This window comes from Bufo bufo, chromosome 2, assembly GCF_905171765.1.
Source record: "Bufo bufo chromosome 2, aBufBuf1.1, whole genome shotgun sequence".
In the NCBI taxonomy this organism is placed as follows: domain Eukaryota; kingdom Metazoa; phylum Chordata; class Amphibia; order Anura; family Bufonidae; genus Bufo; species Bufo bufo.
In genome coordinates this window covers 597,274,954-597,296,916 of record NC_053390.1, presented here as the reverse complement: position 1 = coordinate 597,296,916, position 21,963 = coordinate 597,274,954, and the positions used below count along the sequence as shown (strand labels likewise).

The window sequence follows — 21,963 nt, the reverse complement described above, 5'->3', positions numbered from 1 at the left end:
ATTTAGATCCTGTATTTCACTCTGTAGTACTTATGGGTGGTACAGCCCGCTCAGCTGTTTGAATAACCATAGCCACCCTGACTTCTGCATAAGACGGAGATTCCAACCTCAGTCATGAATGCATGAGATGAGAAAACCCACACTAGGGAAATAAACTGTCACACAGTGGGGCCCATAGGTGAGGACAGGACGTCACTGCGGATGTGCCCATCATTGTGTGTGACTAGTGTATTGGAGTATGTCAGTGGTCATCCATCTGAGACAGCCAGGATAACCTTCCATCAATCAGGGCAGGAAAGAAAGGCGATCACTCCCTCCTACTACCCCCATTAGACACAGCAGAGACTGGTTTCGTTTTCCTCCGTGGTACCCCAATAACCACAGCAGGTCCCCCTCGAACAGAAGTCCCAGCAGCACCTTATTGTGCGCCTTCTGCAATTCAGAAGTAACATGTGAGCAGAGCAGTCTATTCCTAACTACCTCATGCAATTCCTGCTCCTGTACCAATAGCTGGCCACAGAGGAACAGAGCGCGGCCATCGTATGACAGCTACAGTGTGTTTCCTCAGGCCAAGAGGCGCGAGACGATGCTGGATGCTGTCACTGACTGCAGGTGTGGTACACAGGAGAACTCAAGAGACGGGGATGGCAGCGAGGTCACATGGCGTCGTCTCTGCCCTCTACAGAACATTCCTATCCTTGGCCAGAAAATTGACAAGTGTAGGACAGGTTCTATTTTTTTGCGGGTGATGCAGAATAGACACATGGTGTGCTACCCGCATCTTTGCAGCCCCATTGAAGTGAACGGGTCCACATCTGACTTGCAAAAAATGTGGATCGAACTTGTTTTTTGCAGGACAAGTCATATGTTTTAATAGCACTGTTTATTTTACCTATTTTACCATGGCTTGTATTGGGAAACTGGAAAATTATTTTTTGTGCAGTGAAAAATAAAAAATAAAAATAAAATAGTATATAAATAAATAAAATCGCAATTCCACCAAGGTTTCTTGGACTTTGTTCGATGCGCACTAAAAATGACCTGACGACCTTACTTTATGGCTCAATATGATTATGTTGATAACCAAATTTATACAGCATTTATTATGCTTTACTACTTTAAACTCTTTGAATTGCCATATTCTGAAGCACATAACTTTTTATATTGCGGTCTACAGAGCTCTTGTTTTTTTAGGGGTGAACTTTTATTGACACCATTTTGGGGTACATACAAATTTTTTATCACGTTTTATTACATTTTTTTTTTTGGGAGGGGGGAGAGACAAAGTGACAAAAAAAAAAAAAAAACTTAACCCCTTAATGACTGGGCCCTTTTTTCACCTCAAGGACCAGACTTGATCCTGACATGTGTCACTTTATGTGATGATAACTTTAAAACGCTTTTACTTATCCAAGCCATTCTGAGATTGTTTTCTCATCACGTTTTCTCATCACGTATTGTACTTCATGACAGTGGTATATTTGAATCAAAATATTTTATTTTTATTTATAAAAAAAAAAATACCAAAATTTACCAAAAATGTGGAAAAATTCACAACTTTCCAAGTTTCAATTTCTCTGCTTTTAAAACAGATAGTGATACCTCCTAAAATTGTTATTACTTTACATTCCCAATATGTCTACTTCATGTTTGGATCTTTTTTTTTGGGGACATTAGAAGGCTTAGAAGTTTAGAAGCAAATCTTGAAATTTTTCAGAAAATTTCCAAAACCCACTTTTTAAAAGGACCAGTTGAGTAGAAACCACCCAAAAATGACCCCATTTCAAAAACTGCTGTATGGCCGCACGGCAGGGTGCAGAAGGAAAGGAGCGCTATATGGTTTTTAGAAGGCAGATTTTGACACCATGTCCCATTTGAAGCCACCCTGATGCACCCCTAGAGTAGAAACTACAAAAAAGTGACCCCATTTTAGAAACTACACCCCTCAAGGTATTCAAAACTGATTTTACAAACGTTGTTAACCCTTTAGGTGTTCCACAAGAATTAATTGAAAATGGATATGAAATTTCAGAATTTCACTTTTTTGGGCAGATTTTCCATTTTAACTTATTTTTTTCCACTAACAAAGCAAGGATTAACAGCCAAACTAAACTCAATATTTATTGCCCCGATTCTGTAGTTTACAGAAACACCCCATATGTGGTCAAAAACTGTTGTATGGCCACATGGCAGGGCGCAGAAGGAAAGGAACCCCATATGGTTTTTGGAGGGCAGATTTCACTGGGATAATTTTAACTTGCCATGTCACATTTGAAGACCCCCTGATGCACCCCTAGAGTAGAAACTACAAAAAGTGACCCCATTTTGGAAACTATTGGATAAGGTGGCAGTTTTGTTGGAACTATTTTAGGGCACAGATGATTTTTGGTTGCTCTATATTACACTTTTTGTGAGACAAGGTAACAAAAGAATAGCTGTTTTGCCACTGTTTATTTTTTGTTATTTCCAACGTTCATCTGACAGGTTAGATCATGAGCTATTTTTATAGAGCAGGTTGTTACGGACACGACAATACCCCAAAAAAAATAATTTTTTTTGTGTCTCCATATTCTGAAAGCCATAGCTTTTATTATTTTTAGGCGATTCTCTTAGATAGGGTATCATTTTTACGGGATGAGATGACAGTTTGATTGGTACAATTTTGGGGTGCGTATGACTTTTTGATCGCTTGCTATTACACTTTTTGTGATGTAAGGTGACAAAAAAATAAAATAAAAATATGGCTTTTTTGACACTTTTTTTTTTTTTTTTTTAACGGTGCTCACCTGAGGGGTTAGGTCATTTTTTTTATTTATTTTTTTCTTATAAAATCTGGGGAAAGGGGCATTTTTTTTTATTTTTATTGTTTTTAACTTGAAACTTAATTTTTTTTATTCAAAACACTTTTTTTTTTTTAACTTTATTTCTGTCCCACTTTGGGACTTCAACTTTTGAGGGTCTGATCCCCTCTGTAACGCATTACAATACACCCGCCCGATCATCCCGCTGTGCATATACGGCAGAATGCATTCTGGCAATGCATCCCCCGCTGTACATGCACAGCATTTTGCGTTAAGGGGTTAAACATGGAGGAATTATATTTTTTAATTTGAATAGTTTAGACATTTTCAGACACCGATGCATGTTGCATTTATTTTTTATTGTTTATGTTTATATGTAGAGATGAGCGAATTTCAGGTTATGAAATTCGTTCACGCTTCGTTTACTGGTAAAAGGTGAATTGCGTTATGGATTCCATTACCATGGACCATAACGCAATTCTATGACGGAATGCCTTTATAGGTATTCCGTAATAATAAAAGTCTATGGCCTGCATAACGGATCCGTCACGTTTCCGTTATGCAGTAGAGGACTCCCCTGCATAACGTAAACCAGACGGATCCGTTTTGCAGCCCATATACTTCTATTATGACGGAATGAATAATGAAAAGCCTCTAAAAGGGATTCCGTTATGCATTCAGTCATAGAATTGCATTATGGTCCGTGGTAACGAAATCCATAATGAAATTCACCTTTTACCAGTAAGCGAAGCGCTCATCTCTATTTATATGTAACATTGAGAAAAGGGGAGGATTTGAATTATTTTTCTTACATTTCATCTTAGGAGACCTGAACAGCATGTTCAGGTCTCCTAAGATGAAATGTCTTCTGATGTCCTGTTTCATAGACCACAATAGAATACTATTACAGTCTAATGGACTGATACGCTGCCTGAGAAGCCTTGCCTTGGGCAAGGCTTTTCAGGCAGTTAGTCATAAGAGGCCTGGAAACTTTCCCAAGGCCCCAGGCTGTCATGACAACCAATTAGAGCCCCGCGATTGGTGTTATAACCGATCCCAGTCGTTGCTTCCGGATGCAGGCTGTATTACACAGCAGGCACCTGCCATGCTTGGAGCAAGTAAGGGTTAAAAAGGAAATAAAAAGCCTGATTTAAAGTCCAGAATATGGTATTATCAGCCTTTGGAGGGAAAATTTCCAGCACAAGCAGTGCAGTACTAACAAATGACTAACAATATAAACATTTATGTAATACAGGCATATATCACACGGTTTTAAACCATGGATATGCCTAGAAACAAAGTAGGCAACATTAAACAAGTAAATGAGTTCACACAGAAAGATGTCATACAAGACCAGTAGGACAAAGAGCCCTGAAGTCTATAGCACATGTATCAAGCTGAGGGGGCCCAAAGATCCTGCAGCCACAAAAGTGTGCAGGAATAGTATAAAAACAGTAGCATGCAGATGGGCCCTGTAACACATTTGGGCCCTATCGTGTCAAGCTTTCCAATAACAGTGGCAGGGTCGATGAGCTGTGACCCCAAAGCAAAGGAATGACTGTGCATTATAACTCCCCTGCCAATTTCTAACATTCGGATCTAAATCTTGTCTTGCCAGGGCACAAGAGGAAACAGAGTAGCCAAGGTCCTAACTACTAGGGCCACCACTCAAAGGTCTGGGCAAGATAACTGCAAGAGGAATTCCCCTTAGGCGTTACTGCTTTTGATTACAGGTAGCAATGTAATGACCTCCCAAAGGCCATCACAGGGGGAAGCCTGCAAATGCCTGGAAATCAAGTACAAGCCCGATGAAATATTCTCCTCTGCTGGTGACCTACATTCCATGTGACTGAATCAGCAGCGGAGATATGCCAGTATTTGCTTTATTTCTACAGCTGAGGGATAACGGAAGCAGAGGCTGCATCACTGTACAGCAGCTCCTCGCACAAACCATCAAGCTGCTCGGAGCCAATGACATACCCTGCTGCTCCTGACTGCTTGTACTGTAAGGGCTCTTCCACACGAGCGTCTTTTCCCTCCTGATGTGATGCGTGTAGTGAATGCGTAGCAACCGGACTCAATCCTGACACATTTGTTTCAATGGGTCTGTACACATCAGCGTTCTTGCTCCCAAATGAATTCTGCATTCAGGATTTTTATTAAACGCAGCATGTTCTATATTGTGTGTTTTAAGTGCGTTTAGAAGTGAATGTGTGAAAAACAGAAGACATCCGGATGTGATGCATTTTTCACTGAAGGTTGCTAGGAGATGTAGATGTTATTCTTCGGTTTTTCTTCACATGCATGAAAAACGTATGGAACCCGGACTGAAAATGCGCACACTGAACGCAATCGCAGAAAAAAAATATATAAATAAATAAACTCATTGAACTTGGCTTCAAAACCATCAGTTTTTCCCTGAAGTGACCCTGATACAATCAGTATCGCTCGTATGAAGAGGCCTGAAGCAGAGATCTTGGGGCGAGGGATTCCTCGTGTGCCTTCCGCTGTTACATACACACTGTCAGCGCTGATAACACGGCACACAACAGGAAAGGTTTCCTGCTCTGATACCAACCAGATCATAGTGGTGGCGTGGGTATCTATACTGGCCGTGCACAGCTATGGCCGGATCATCCTTAATAAGGGAGTGTCATATACAGAGAAGATCAGCCATAAGGAAAGGCTTCTGTAGAACAGATGAGGCCACGGGCAGAGAAAAGCCTGCGATTCTGAATTTAAACAGAACTGCAATACACTTATGTACCATAGGGAAATGAATACATTGCAGACATATGAGTGTCAGCCAGTCAGGATTCTTATGCGGCTCTTGTATTTAATATATTTATTTGTGGTCGTGGCTAATAATTCGGACTCGGGCATGCGTGCCCGCCTTGAACCTAACCGGCTGAGGTGTGCCTGGAGCCAGGTACGAGAGCAGCCTATAAGGGGGCTGCCCTAAAGGAGAAGATTAAGAAATAAGGGGGAATGGGCGGGTGGGTTGAAGACCGGAACGCCTACCAGGTGAGGGAGAGAGGGGCTGATAAAGGCTCAAGCCCCTCCCACAAATGCAGGCTGAGCTTCAGCTTTACTAACTTGTGGTCGTGGCTAATAATTCGGACTCGGGCATGCGTGCCCGCCTTGAACCTAACCGGCTGAGGTGTGCCTGGAACCGGGTACTAGAGCAGCCTATAAGGGGGCAAAAAGGAAACCAAGATAGTTAATTCAAGAATTTTATTAACTCATAACACCAGGGACTGAAAGGCCTGCGAAATTTCTACCTGCGGGTTAGGTATATACCTGGTGAAACAAGACGAGTGCCACCTTCCCATTCTCCGGATGACATGAGCGGGGACCCTGTGCTGGGAAGCCGCAGAAGCAGCTCCAATGCGGAAGGAATGGCCAGATATAGAGCCGGGGTCAAACCCTAAGCCAGAGGCAAGAGTACGGATATGGCTGATGAATTGCGCTGAGGTGAGAGAGCCATTAAGATGTGGTAGCAGTGGGCTGTGAGGGGGAGCTTCATGAAGACTTGTACCGGGCACCATTTATTGCCAGACTGGAAAAAAGTAACCTCAACCGGGGGACCTGTTTGGCTTGTCTTAGTGGATGTTAGCTTAAGCGTATAATGGTCCCGGTTCCACACCAGCTGTTCCTTGGACAGACCGCTACGCCCCGCTGAACTGCAAGTGAATTCGCCTGGCCTAAGGAACCCGTAGAAGGCCAAGTATATAGCAGCTTTAATGACTAAGCTGGAGAAGGGCCCAAAAGGGGCACCATTCAGGGCTGAAGACATCTTTCGGAATATCTCCTCTGTGACCACCTGTCTACTGGACGGGGGATTGACCCTACCTTTCTGGACCCCATGCAAGGTGGCCTTGACCGCATGCGCAGAAAAAAATTGAGCCCCCCCCGGGTTGTGGAGCATGGTGTGGTGTTGGATGCCCACAAGGTATAACTTGATGGTGTTGTATGAGAGATGCAAATGGTGATGACAATGGGCGATGAAGGCCATAATGTATGGGATGTCCGCTACGCCACCCTACGGGTGCAGATTTGAAGACTCCCGGTAGGTTCTCAGGCCTGATTGATGGTTCCTGGCTGTATTTGGGGCGAGGGACTGCTGTGCCAGGTCCCTTGCTGAGGAGACGAGTGCATCTAGCCCATTGTCAGGGAACTGAATGCCGGGGTGGGACATCTGAGTGGATCAGCTTCTGGCATGACCTGAAAAAAAGAGTGTGAAATTAAACCGGGATAGTGCGTCAGCCGCGGCGTTTCGCTGGCCCGGAATGTGGCTGCAGTGTAAATGGAAATTGTGGGACAGGGCAAGCCATACCAGCTGGCGCAACAGCGCCATGATCTTTTGGGACTTAGCCCTACCCTTGGCCAAGATGTCAACTAAAGCCTGATTGTCTGTGACAAACATCACAGGCGAGTTAGCCCAGAGATGACCCCATGCCTGAGCGGCTGCGACAATGGGGTATAACTCCAACAGGGAGGAGGTGCAGATTGACTCGGCATCCTCCAGGATGGACATGGGCCAACAGTCAACCAGCCAATGGGAACCCCAAATAGCTGCGTAACCGCAGGATGCGGCTGCATCCGAAAACATAGTCGGGAAGGAGGGTGACCACGGAGGAACGAAGAGGGAGATGCCGTTCCACCGGGAGAGGAACAACTCCCACATGGCTAGGTCTGCCAACGCCTGGCCGTCCAAATGGATGACGCTGTCCTGTTCGGGTGCCGAGGGAAGAAGCTGGAGTAGCCTCGACACGAACGTCCTTCCCTGGGGCATGATCCTCGAGGCGAAATTAAGCCGGCCCAGAAGAGATTGTAACTCGACCCGAGTGAGGCACCCGGAGGAGGCAGCGTGGGAAATGACCTCTCGGCACTGAGTGAGTTTCTCTTCCGGGAGGCTGGCCTGCAGGCTAACAGAATCCAGGATGATGCCCAGGAACGAGACCCTAGTGGCGGGACCCTCAGTCTTGGCCTGGGCGACCGGAACATCTAGACTAGCGAACATCTCAAGGAAGACAGCGAGAATGCCAGATCCGCCCTGCGGGCCCTCAACGATCAGAAAGTCATCTAGGTAATGGATGACCGTCTGAAGGCCACCGTGATAGACCAAGATCCAGTGAAGCGCCTTGGCAAACTGGTCAAATAACCAGGGGCTACTTTTAGAGCCGAACGTGAGCCTGTTGGCAAAGTAATATTGGCCGGCCCACTCGATGCCATAGTACTGCCACAACTGCGGTTGGATGGGAAGGAGCTTGAAAGCATTGGCGATGTCCGCCTTTGCCAACCAAGCGCCCCAGCCATGCAACAGAATGGCTCGTATGGCGTCGTCTATGGAGGAGTACCTCATGGCGAATTCTTCAGACGGAATGAGAGAATTAAGGATGGGATTAGCAGAAACGTGAGGGGTGGACAGGTCATAGATCAACCTTTTTTTTATTAGTGTTTTTCTTGGACACTAGGCCGATTGGGTTGATGCGCCATGACAGAAAAGGGGTTAGTGGGAAAGGGCCTATGAGGAAACTTTTCTCCACCTCAGACCAGATCAATTCGCTCGTTGCTGGTGGGTCCATGGTCTGCTGAGACCCGGAGGTTCCCCAGAGAGAGCCCTGTCCTGAGTGAACGTTATTTGGGCACCATTCAGACGTGTGAAAGATAAATTGGCACATCGCGCAGGTGGGTGCCCTGAGGCCCGCGAAGTGACGGCAGAAGAGTTCTGTGTCAATGGAGGCCCAGCTGGTGACATATTGGAACTGTGCCAAGGCTGCTGCCGCCTTAGCCGAGAAGGAACGATGTTAGTCGTAGAAGGCTGAACCACCATACTTGTGACCCAGGTCAGTGACCAGGTACAAGTAGCTGTCTAGCTCTTCCCTCCTCTCTGGCTGTGCGGTGCAGACAACGTCTCTGAAGAGGCTAAACGCTAGGACAAACTCAGGGATAGACAATTTGCGATTAAGCCGAGAGTCTTTGGCCCTGAGGACCACAGACACATCCCCACAATTGATCACCCTGTTCTCGGGCACATTCTGGGCGGCAATGAGGATCGATGCCAGATTAACGTCCTTCCCTGCCAGAATGTCCCTCTTGAGATTGTCAAAGATGAAATGCAAGGGGGCCAGCTGGGGAATGGGCCTGGGCGTACCTGGTGTCAGCCAAACCGAAGTGGACGGTGCGGTCAGCGAGACGGGTGCCGGGGGTGCCACGGGTGGCCTGGACTCTAGCTCTGACACTCTCGCCCGAACGTCAGCCACAGAGTCGACCAGCGAATTCAAAGGGGACTGCAGCTGTACCAGTGAGAGCTGAATGGAAGATGTCTCCGGTTGAACCACAGAAGGGCTAGTGTTGACCATGAGGAGCTTGTATAGCTCTGCCTTTCTGGCGGTGGCCGGATGCGGGATGCCTCTTCGGTTAAGCTCCGCCAGCAACTTCGGAATGGTCCAACTCCTTAGGGACGATGGACCAGCTTGGCCTGACATGACTTTTTCAGAGACAGATAGGCTGTCATCTATATCCGAGGCCCGAGACATAGTTGAGCTGTTGAAACATAAATGGCGTGACAGATAAAAAAATTAATAAAGTGACGGAGTAACGGGACCGAAGAGGTGCAAGGCGAAGATAAACACGTACCCGAAACAGAACCCGTAACACGGACTAGCAGAACCTGACCTGGCCGGATAGACGAAGAGTCAAATTAACTGTGAACATTGACCCGAGGTGTACGCTGACGGTGTCAGTGAGAACTTACCTGTACAGGACCGATAGGAACCTGGGAATAGGGAAAACCCTGAAAATAAAAACAAAGAGCAACAGGCGAATTTGAGAGTGCAGAATAAAGGATGACCCCAAACCTGTTTGAACCAGGCGAACTGGCCAGGATGGGGCGCACCCCTGGGTCAAGTAAACAATCCGAGCGTATCTGATTGGTTATTGACAGAAGGAGATCACCTGAGTGTACCAGGTGGGGGAAAGGAGCGATGGCGCATTACCATGAGACAGAGGCTGCGCGTAGCAGTGGCCCGCGAAGGCGGAAGACTTACATGGGGAACCTGGGAGTCAGGGGAAAAAAAAAAAGAGCATAGAACAACTTGAGGAGCGGCCGGAGAATGGCCCCTTAGACAGTACAGAATAACCAGGACGAGTTGGTAGGCTGAAAGGTGCGAAGAGACCCACGTAACAGAGAAGGAGAAAAGCAGGAGGACCTGGGCGTACCAGGAATGTACCGTGCCCTGGGCGATCCAGGGGATGACACTGTGACGAGACAAGACCACCGACCGTGCCCTGGTGAACAACCAAACACCTAAGTGGCTATGGACACAGACAACAGTGGTGCTGTCAGCAGTTTAGCACGGTCAAGACTGCTGCCAGGCACTCAAAGGTTTATTCATGTAACAGAAGCTGTTGGCATATCTCTGGGATCTCTTCCTGATCGGTGCCAGAACCTCCACCAATCCAAACAACGGGGCTGCTGCAATGCATCTCCTTTAGGCCTCCTGCACACGACCGTTTTTTTTTCCCGTTTACTGGCCGTTTTTTGCGTTCCGTATACGGAACCATTAATTTCAATGGTTCAGCAAAAAAAAAAAACACGGAATGTACTCCGTATGCATTCCGTTTCCGTTCTGTTGAAAGATAGAACATGTCCTATTATTGCCCGCAAATCACATTCCGTGGCTCCATTCAAGTCAATGAGTCTGCAAAAAAAACGGAACATACGGAAATGCATTCGTATCCGTTCCGTTTTTGCGGAACCATCTATTAAAAATGTTATGCCCAGCCCAATTTTTTTCTATGTAATTACTGTATACTGTATATGCCATACAGAAAAACTAAACGGAAACGAAAAACGGAATAACGGATCTGTGAAAAACGGACCGCAAAACACTGAAAAAGCCATACGGTCGTGTGCATGAGGCCTTACAGTGGTGCAAGACAGCTCCAGCGATGGAAATAATACAAAAGCTATGGCTCATGACCAGATCTGTTCTATACAAATCAGTAAAAAAAGAACCCACAGAATTCTATCAGGCCAACTGTCAAAACTGTAACACCAAGAAAGACAAACAATAAAGTTATGAAAATCAAGACAGTAGCTGGTGTAGCTCTAATCTGTGGCATGTGGGAGCGGCATAAAAGCCCGAATGAAAGCAAAGTTTTTTGGCTACATGAAACCTCAAAAATCGGACCAAGTTATGTTGGATGATTGTGTGATGCCTCCTCTTCGGCGACGTCAACAAAGAGGGACAGAATCCTTGAAATGAGACACCTTGGCAGATCTCTACTCACCTAGGACAAGATGTCAGAACTGTTCAACTTTGTGTGTCCTGGTGGTCTGGAGAACAACGAACAGCAAGAGGTGCACAGAGGTGAAACTCTTCATGGACAGATCATCGGATTAGAAGAATGGCATATAGTGATCCATTCTGTGCTGCAAGTGAATTGGAGGTCACATCCCAAGCCTAGGGCGGCAAATATTGTCTACACCAGGGATGCTCAACCTGCAGCCCTCCAGCTGTTGTAAAACTACAACTCCCACCATGCCCTTCTGTAGGCTGTCCGGGAATGATGGGAGTTGTAGTTTTGCAACAGCTGGAGGGCCACAAGTTGAGCATGCCTGGTCTACACAAACCATTAGAACAAGTCTGCACAACACTGGGCTATGAGCTAGATGTCCAGCTACATGTGTTACACTGACCTCACAGCACCGCTCTCAGAGGCTATCATGGTGCATGTGGTCAATGCAATGAAGAGGGCTTCACAAGACAACGTCACACAGTTCCTACTCCAGGTATTATTGTGTGGGGTGGGATAATGTACAAAAGCTGGATCCCTCTAGTGTTCATGTCAGGTACACCTCGGCATTACATGTATTTGGTCATGGAACTAACGGTACGGTTGTTTCTCTAAAGTGTCCCAGGAGCTGTTTTTCAACAGGACAACACCAAGGTGCATATTGCTTGTGCTACTGTGAGCAGCCTTCGTGGCTTAAACGTGCTGCTATGGCCTGCAATGACTCCGGACTTGTCTCCCATTGAGCACATCTGGGACATCATTGGTCGGCAACTGAGAGGGTAGCAGCCAGCAACAGATCTTGATGATTTGCGTGTCCATGTGAATTCAGTGCAGAAGATTTCTCAGACAACCATTAAAGGGTTTCTATCACTTCGTATGCCATAATTAGCTCTCAGACACTAGCGATCCGCTACTGTCTGCTCTGGCCAACCATCCTAATATAAGAGCTTTTTGGGCAGCCGTTTTGCTAAAAAAATAACTTTTATAAATATGCTAATGAGCCTCTAGGTGCTATGTGGGCGTCATTAGCACCTAGAGGCTCCGTCTACCCTCATACACAGCCACCGCCCAGCGCGTCCCTCCAGCCCGCCCATCTCCTGATGAATGCGATCCTCCGTGTGACGCAACGGACGAATTCTCGCGCATGCACCGTGCGCGGCTGTATTCGGCGCATGCGCAGAGAATGTCTGACCGCTTCCCTGCTCAGACATCTCCACTGCGCCTGCGCTGATGACGTCATAGTGCTCCAAGGAACAGGCGCAGTGGAGATGTCTGAGCAGGGAAGCGGTCAGACATTCTCTGCGCATGCGCCGAATACAGCCGCGCACGGCGCATGCGCGAGAATTCGTCCGTTGCGTCACACGGAGGATCGCATTCATCAGGAGATGGGCGGGCTGGAGGGACGCGCTGGGCGGTGGCTGTGTATGAAGGTAGACGGAGCCTCTAGGTGCTAATGACGCCCACATAGCACCTAGAGGCTCATTAGCATATTTATAAAAGTTATTTTTTTAGCAAAACGGCTGCCCAAAAAGCTCTTATATTAGGATGGTTGGCCAGAGCAGACACTAGCGGATCGCTAGTGTCTGAGAGCTAATTATGGCATACGAAGTGATAGAAACCCTTTAATAACCCTATTAATAGCACGGAAGGCATGTAAGTGAATGTATGTCTGCTCATGGAACTCACACTCAATACTGAATGAATCGAGAGGTTTTCAATATTTGGTTACATTTTTTATCATTTGCAAAACATTAAGGCCTCTTTCACACGAGCAAGTTTTCCGCGCGGGTGCAATGCGTGACGTGAACGCATTGCACCCGCATTGAATCCTGACCCATTCATTTCAATGTGTCTGTGTAGATGAGCGTTGTTTTTCACGCATTACTTCTGCGTTGCGTGAAAATCGCAGCATGTTCTATATTCTGCGAGGTTTTTTTATGCAGCCCTGGCCCCATAGAAGTGAATGGGGCTGCGTGAAAAACGCATTGCATCCGCAAGCAAGTGCGGGTGAGATGCGTTTTTCACAGATTGCTAAGAAATGTTGTTTGTAAACCTTCAGTTTTTTTATCACGCGCGTGAAAAACGCATCAAAACGCATTGCAGCCGCGTGGAAAAAACTGAACAACTGAACGCAATCGCAGACAAAACTGACTGAACTTGCTTGCAAAATGGTGCGAGTTTTACTGAATGCACCCTGAACGCATCCGGACCTAATCCGTCACGCTCATTAAAGGGTTTCTATCACTTGGTATCACATATTTAGGTGTCAGACACTAGCGATCCGCTAGTGTCTTCTCTAACAAACCATCCTAATATGATAGGTTTTGGGGCAGCCGTTTTGCTAAAATAACAACTTATATCTATATGCTAATGAGCCTCTAGGTGCTATGGGGGCGTCATTAGCACCTAGAGGCTCCGTCTACCTTCCTAAACTGCCGCCGCCCAGCGCGTCCCTCCAGCCCGCCCATCTCCTGCTAAATGCGATCCTCTCCGTGCGCGTCTCTGTTCTGCGCATGCGCAGTGAATGTCTGACCGCTTCCCTGCTCAGACATCTCCACTGCGCCTGTTCCTCGGAGCACTATGATGTCATCGGCGCAGGCGCAGTGGAGATGTCTGAGCAGGGAAGCGGTCAGACATTCACTGCGCATGCGCAGAACAGAGACGCGCACGGAGAGGATCGCATTCAGCAGGAGATGGGCGGGCTGGAGGGACGCGCTGGGCGGCGGCAGTTTAGGAAGGTAGACGGAGCCTCTAGGTGCTAATGACGCCCCCATAGCACCTAGAGGCTCATTAGCATATAGATATAAGTTGTTATTTTAGCAAAACGGCTGCCCCAAAACCTATCATATTAGGATGGTTTGTTAGAGCACACACTAGCGGATCGCTAGTGTCTGACACCTAAATATGTGATATGAAGTGATAGGACTGTTCTTTAAAGGGTTTCTATCAAAAATAGGACATGTTCTATATTTTTGTGGATGCCATGCAAGTGCTAGGGCCCACTGCGCAGTGTGTGCCAAGGGGGGAGGGCTAGCCACCCCCCCGTCCCGATCCCTCAGTAGTAGACACGCGTTCTGCGGGATGCGGTGGGGGCGTGTTTGATAGTAGAAGGGGGGGAGGGCATTGAATATTTGCATGGAGGCATGGTTATGTGATGTACACATTGGAGCCGATGTCAGGGGAGAGGAGAAGCTGAGTGGCCAGCACTCTGTTCGTGTAGAGCTGGAGGAGAGAAGCTAGGCACCTGGAGCTGTGCTCCCCTGGGCTCTGGAGCTATAAGGCCCCTTTCACACGAGCGAGTTTTCCGCACGGGTGCAACGCGTGACGTGAACGCATTGCACCCGCACTGAATCCTGACCCATTAATTTCAATGTTTTTCACGCATCACTTGTGCGTTGCGTGGAAATCACAGCATGTTCTATAGTCTGCGTTTTTCACGCAGCCGTGCCCCCATAGAAGTAAATGGGGCTGCGATCCGCAAGCAAGTGCGGGTGCGATGCGTTTTTCACTGATGGTTGCTAAGAGATGTTGTTTGTAAACCTTCAGTTTTATATCACGCGCGTGAAAAACGCATTGCATCCGCGCGGAAAAAACTGAACAGAACACAATCGCAGACAAAACTCACTGAACTTGCTTGCAGAATCGCACGATTTTCCCGCAACGCATCCAGACCTAATCCACGACGCTGCAAGGGGCCTAAGAGCAGCAGGTAGGTGCTGGATCCCACCAGACACTCTGCATGGAGTTTGATCCACCCTGCTGAACTGGACTGTGACCCTGAGGACCCCTCTGCTGGACAGTATATGGTCTATATTGCTTCCAGATCCAGAGATTTCAGGTTTTAATGAAGTTGATAGATTTAAATCTGAATGTGCAGATAGATTGTAGCCACAGGGATAAGGGATGCGGTGCACATGTGAGGCATGGATCTTGGGGGTGCGGTGCACTTGAGGCATGGATCTTGGGGGTGCAGAGGACAGTGCACTGAGTGACGTCATCACATGTGTCTCCCTGCTGCGCCGGGCCAAAGTAGAGAAGGAGTGCAGGGAGATGAGCTGCGGTTAGTGAATGAAAAGACCGCAGGCTTCCCTGCACTTCAGCAATGATAGATATGTGAGGGGGCCACTATATTGTGTGAGAGCCCCTCGCACATTATAATGTCCCCCAGTGCCCGCCATACAGTATAATGATCCCAGTAGCACCCCATACAGTATAATGACCCCCTGTGGCCTCCTCACAGACTATAAGGACCCCCAGTTCCTCCTATTCTGTATAATGACCCCCAGTGCCCCCTCCATACAGTATGACCTCCACAAGGGCACCCACTGTGTCTTTATCACTAAAGGGCCCCCATAAACTTGGAGCCGGTGTTCTGCTAGATTTCTATACCTTGCGAAAACGCTATACCGGAAGTGACGCGGCCGCACCGGAAGGTGCGCAGCCGCACAGGAATCATTGCAGCGCCACGGGAGAATGACTTCATGCGCAAAACCGTACACCGCGCGCACGCACTTAGGGGTAGGTAGATTTTCCAGCGCAAAATGTTCCATCAGATCTCCCTACCCCTGAGTGCGCACGCACAAATCATCAGGAGCAGCTCATCCTTACCGCAGAGCTGAGTGCTGGATATTGGGGTCACCACATAAGCGGTGTCCCCCAATATCCAACACTCAGCTCTGCTATGTGAAGACCTCGATATTCTGCACTCAGCTCTGCGGTAAGGATGAACTGCTCCTGATTTGTGCGTGCGCACTCAGGGGTAGGGAGATCTGATGGAACATTTTGAGCTGGAAAATCTACCTACCCCTAATTGCGCACTCGCGGTGTACGGTTTCGCGCATGAAGTCTTTCTCCTGCAGCAAGATTTTTTGCTAATCCAGTGGATGTGCGCTTGCGCAGCGCCGCACACACCCTCCTCCAGCTGATTCCTGTGCGGCCGCGTCACTGTCGGTGCGGCCGCATCACTTCCGGTATAGTGTTTTCGCAAGGTATAGAAATCTGGCAGAACACCGGCCTGATGGACATACAGATGCGGACAGCACACCATGTGCTTTTCACATTTTTTGCGGGCCCACTGAAGTGAGTGGATCTGCATCCGACCCACAAAAAATGCGGACAATAAATACGTTCATGCGCATGAGCCCTAACATGTCCATCAATCCTGTGACTTCCATAATTCCAAGTGTTGCAATTTCAGTGTTGAGGATTGCAGATAACAGATCTGTCATACCGTCAGAAACTGTGCGAACAGAGCTTTTCTTACATGACATTTCTGTATACCGCCAGAGGCCAGCATAACTGTGGGCGCCGCTCTCGGTTATGTCATCAGCACAGATGAAGGGAGCAGAATAGGTTCCTCAGTGTCTTACGAAGCCTATTCCTGTATGTAGTGTGGGGTTTCGCTCTGGTAGATGGGGTAAGCGGACGCAGTACAGAGGCAAAAGACAAGTTCTTAACGCAAAACTTCAGTGTTTATTCACACTTGAGGCAAATGCACAAAACAATGCGTTACTTTGCAGTCTTGGTGTTTAAATCAAAGCAGTCCACGGCAGGCTTTAGGGGGCCCGTTTCCTCGGCCCATGGGTCTCAGCCCTCCAACCTGGCACCAAGCCTCAGATCTAGTGTTGAGCGAACTTGTGTTTTAAGTTCGGCGTCTAAAGTTCGGGTTATCGAAGTATCCCGTTATGGATTCCGCTACCACGGACCATAACGGAATTTAGAATCCATAACGTGATACTTCAATAACCCGAACTTTAAATGCCGAACTTAAAGGGACTCTGTCACCACTTTCTAACCCCCCCTTTTAAAAGTATTGTTATCTCCATGGCGCCCCTGTGATTACAAAGGTGTTGTTAGAAGATAAATTCTCCGTCTCCTTTTGATAAAAAGAGCTTTTATCTAACCTGTCAATCTTCTTGATAAGGTGCCCAGGGCGTTTCTGTTGGTCTCAAGCTGCCGCCCGCCGCCGCCGCTGTTGGTGCCCAGCTCCTCCCCTGATGCTTTCAGCGCCGCCTGAATGTAATGAAATACGCCTCCGGCTCTCGCTCAGTGCCCCCTCCTCCTTTTCAAAGATCCCGCGCGTGCGCACAGGCCTGTGCCTGATGCGCCCGTGCGGACATTTACAATCAGCCTCATTGAGCGAAGTGCGCATGCGCGCACTTCGCTCAATGAGGCTGATTGTAAATGTCCGCACGGGCGCATCAGGCACAGGCCTGTGCGCACGCGCGGGATCTTTGAAAAGGAGGAGGGGGCACTGAGCGAGAGCCGGAGGCGTATTTCATTACATTCAGGCGGCGCTGAAAGCATCAGGGGAGGAGCTGGGCACCAACAGCGGCGGCGGCGGGCGGCAGCTTGAGACCAACAGAAACGCCCTGGGCACCTTATCAAGAAGATTGACAGGTTAGATAAAAGCTCTTTTTATCAAAAGGAGACGGAGAATTTATCTTCTAACAACACCTTTGTAATCACAGGGGCGCCATGGAGATAACAATACTTTTAAAAGGGGGGGTTAGAAAGTGGTGACAGAGTCCCTTTAAAACACAAGTTCGCTCAACACTACTCAGATCCCAACACAGACTGCTGCTAAGCCCAGCTGCCTATTTAAAGAGGACCTTTCACTAGATTAAAAAATCTAAACTAAGTATACAGACATGGAGAGCGGCGCCCAGGGATCTCCCTGCACTTACTATTACTGTTATACCTGGGCGCCGCTCCGTTCGCCCGGTATAGCCTCCGGTATCTTCACATGTTAGGCTCCACCCAGGGGAACCTGCCGGCGTCTTTCTCCCATGCTGTAGCGCTGGCCAATCGCAGCGCTCAGCTCATAGCCTGAGAGAAAAAAAAAAACCTCTCAGGCTATGAGCTGAGCGCTGCGATTGGCCAGCGCTACAGCATGAGAGAAAGAAGCCGGCAGGTTCCCCTGGGTGGAGCCTAACATGTGAAGATACCGGAGGCTATAATAGTAAGTGCAGGGAGATTCCTCGGCGCCGCTCTCCATGTCTATAGTTAGTTTAGATTTTTTAATCTAGTGAAAGGTCCTCTTTAAGGACAGCCAGGTGCTGCCAAAAACCCAGACCAGCAATTAAAATCCAGTCCAGTATTTGACCTCACCTGGCTGTAAAAATCAGCCCAGCAGCACACGCTGGGAGGAAAATACCCGTTTTCCCAAACCATTCCCGTCACTGTGTCACAGTACACTGTAAAAGGAGGATGATTTGAGGAGCTTCATGGAAAACCAAGCCTTCTAGATGGCTCCTGACCAGGTCTTCCCAATATCATGGCTGGCAGCCCCCTTTTCTGCAGAGTGAGAAAACCCTCCTGGTAGTGCCCACCCCCTCCAAACATGAATGCGCACTCACTCCATGGTTCCTTGTTCTAAGGAAGCTATTGACACCCGCACGTCATCTTTACCAAGGATCCGATTTCTGTAAGTGCCAAAAAGGGGCGTGAACACAAAATTACAATATCGCAACAAATGTTTCACCTCCCTTACCAGGTGGAGCACAACACGTCCATAAGCATCTGGGATGGAAGCTTTTTACACAGAACACAAACATCATACATGACCCCAAGCGTGCAAATGACATGTACAAACATGCAGACCCACGCCTGGCCGAGGCAAGCATGTAAGATGGCATGTAGACAGGGGTGCGGGTAGGTTTAGGTAAGATAGTGAACACAGGTCTGTGTACAGGAGATCCATCCAGTATGTACAGAAGAGATCCTGTACATACAGATGTGTAGAGGAGATACAATACTGTACATGGATAGAGGGGCTGGGCAGGCGAGGGGGGCTAGGCGCTGGGCAGGCGAGGGGGGCTAGGCGCTGGGCAGGCGAGGGGGGCTAGGCGCTGGGCAGGCGAGGGGGGCTAGGCGCTGGGCAGGCGAGGGGGGCTAGGCGCTGGGCAGGCGAGGGGGGCTAGGCGCTGGGCAGGCGAGGGGGGCTAGGCGCTGGGCAGGCGAGGGGGGCTAGGCGCTGGGCAGGCGAGGGGGGCTAGGCGCTGGGCAGGCGAGGGGGGCTAGGCGCTGGGCAGGCGAGGGGGGCTAGGCGCTGGGCAGGCGAGGGGGGCTAGGCGCTGGGCAGGCGAGGGGGGCTAGGCGCTGGGCAGGCGAGGGGGGCTAGGCGCTGGGCAGGCGAGGGGGGCTAGGCGCTGGGCTAGGAGCTGGGCAGGCGAGGGGGGCTAGGAGCTGGGCAGGCGAGGGGGGCTAGGAGCTGGGCAGGCGAGGGGGGCTAGGAGCTGGGCAGGCGAGGGGGGCTAGGAGCTGGGCAGGCGAGGGGGGCTAGGAGCTGGGCAGGCGAGGGGGGCTAGGAGCTGGGCAGGCGAGGGGGGCTAGGAGCTGGGCAGGCGAGGGGGGCTAGGCAGGCGAGGGGGGCTAGGCAGGCGAGGGGGATAGGAGCTGGGCAGGTAGGGGGGCTGGGCAGGTAGGGGGGCTAAGCAGGTGAGGGGGCTAGGCGCTCAGTAGGTGACAGTAGGGGCAGCACTTACTTCCCGAGTTCCTCGAAGAGCTGGTACTCGTCCGTGAACCTGGTGCAGGTGGTAGTAGAAGCCATGCCGCCGCCGCCTCCTCCCCCCGGTTTCCTCCTCGGGTGGTGCAGGGTCGGGGTGCTTGGGGACGCGCAGCAGCGCACAAACACACACGAGAAACGGCAGCGACGGAAGGTCCGAGGGCGCAGGACAGCTCCTAGCCGGAGCCTGCCGGTGCCGCTGCTGCCGGGCTCGTTCTCTGCCTTGTCCCCCTCTCCTCCTCCACCTCGCCACCACTGGGCGCGCAGCACGGTCACTGGCCTCCGGTCCTTGTCACTAACACAATGGAGCCCGAGTTAGTGTCGTCTCTCCTCACTGTCACTTGTGTGGGGGTGACATAAATAGCGGCAGGAGCTGCAGTCACCTCAGACAGCTGTAGGGGGAAGTGACTACGGCGACCAACTTCTACCAGAGCAAGTGGTCACCTCGGAGATGTGCAGCCCTGAGCCTCATAGAGATGCAGCTACCTGTGCCGCCCGCCCCGCTACTGCTAATGGGAGCCCAGGAAGAGCGGCTCAGGGTTATGTAGGTTAGATGTGCGCGGAGAGCGCTCTGAGCCTCCCAGCCCCGCTCCGTGTGTGGGGGACAGCGCCCTCTAGGCGCCAAACAGCGGTACATACCGGCACAGAGGGGATGGGGAGAATGGCGATGCGTACACCTGCCTGGTGCGCAGGAAGCATTACTCTACACCCGGTTTCACTACTACTCTCATCGTGCTGCTGCCGAGTATTTATGGGCATAGTACGAATCTGAAATGTAGTGCAAAGGATTATGGGAAGACAGTGATGGGGAACATGTATCCAGAGTTTCGCTATTTAAGCAGAGTGTAATTTGAGGGAACACCATATCATGGCAAATAGTCTAACATCTGCTGGTCCCATGGATGTGTGATAATTGGGGACAGGGGCACGACTAGAAAAGCCTGGACCCACAGCAAATGTCTAACCCATTTCCCACAGCAACTTCCAAGCAGTGCCCCCACGCAATAGTAATGCCCCCTTTTCAGTACAATGTCCCCTTAGTGCCTCACACAGCAGTTATTCCCCCTTAGTTCCCCCCTTAGTCATGCCCCCTCAGTGTTCTCACACAGTAGTTTTGCCCCCCCCCCCCCAGTTCCCCTTAACAGTAGTTCTGATCCCTTAGTGCCCACGTGCAGTAGTGCTGGTCGCTTAGTGCCCCTTACAGTAGTGCTGGTCCCTTAGTGCCCCCTTACAGTAGTGCTGGTCGCTTAGTGCCCCCTTACAGTAGTGCTGGTCACTTAGTGCCTCCTTACAGCTTAGTGCCCACGTACAGTAGTGCTGGTCGCTTAGTGCCCCCTTACAGTAATGCTTCTCCCTTAGTGCCCACTTACAGTAGTGCTGCTCCGTTAGTGCCCCCTTACAGTAGTGCTTCTCCCTTAGTGCCCCCTTACAGTAGTGCTGCTCCCTTAGTGCCCCCTTACAGTAGTGCTGCTCCCTTAGTGCCTCCTTACAGTAGTGCTGCTCCCTTAGTGCCCCCTTAGTGTTCTCACACAGTAGGGCTGCAACGATTAATCAAAGTTATCGATAATCAGGCCGATACGTTGCTATGCGGGCGGGAGCGGGTGTTCAGGCGCTATGCCTGCGGGTCCTTAACCGGCAGTAACTTTAAATCAGCGCATCTTTATTACCTTACAATGAAGCTCCGGTAACGGGCGGCGGCGTAACGTCACTTACTCACGTGATGCGCCTGCTCCGCCTGCTTCATTCATAAAGTGGGTGGAGCAGGAACGTCACGTGAGTGAGTGACGTTACGCCGCCACCCGCTCTGCCTGTTACCGGAGTTTCATTGTAAGGTAATAAAGATGCGCTGATTTAAAGTTCAAGTAAAAGTTAATGCCAGTTAAGGAATACTCTTTAGATATGAATACTGATGTGGCCGGTGTATTGGGAGATCTGTGGATGCCAGTGGTACTGTTATGGGGAGGGGGATCTGTGGATGGCACTGTTATGGGGAGGGGGATCTGTGGAGACACTGTTATGGGGGAGATCTGTGGATGACACATATAGCATAAGATGCTATATAGTGTCATCCATAGATCCCCCCATAGCAGTGTCATCCACAGATCCCCCTCCCCATTACAGTGCCATCCACAGATCCCCCTCCCCATAACAGTGCCATCCACAGATCCCCCTCCCCATAACAGTGCCATCCACAGATCCCCCTCCCCATAACAGTACCATCCACAGATCCTCTCCCCATAACAGTACCACTGCCATCCACAGATCCCCCACCCATAGCAGTGCACAGATACCCCTCCCCATAACAGTGCCATCCACAGATCCCCTCCATAACAATGCCATCCACAGATCCCC

General features: G+C 49.5%; 1 protein-coding gene across 8 annotated transcripts in view; it reads right to left on the bottom strand.

Moving 5' to 3' along the window:
- The window catches only part of CAMK2D (calcium/calmodulin dependent protein kinase II delta), a 420,621-nt gene extending 400,412 nt beyond the window's left edge, over window positions 1-20,209 (bottom strand). For 4 of the 8 annotated variants that reach the window (XM_040418340.1, XM_040418343.1, XM_040418341.1 and 1 more), the window contains exon 1: window positions 19,592-20,209. In XM_040418340.1, the coding sequence (XP_040274274.1) occupies window positions 19,592-19,656 (65 nt within the window). In that variant the 5' untranslated portion in view covers window positions 19,657-20,209. The remainder of the gene's footprint in view (window positions 1-19,591) is intronic. The other 4 variants (XM_040418344.1, XM_040418346.1, XM_040418345.1 and 1 more) reach the window with 1 other exon arrangement.
- Between the last annotated feature and the right edge of the window lie 1,754 nt (window positions 20,210-21,963).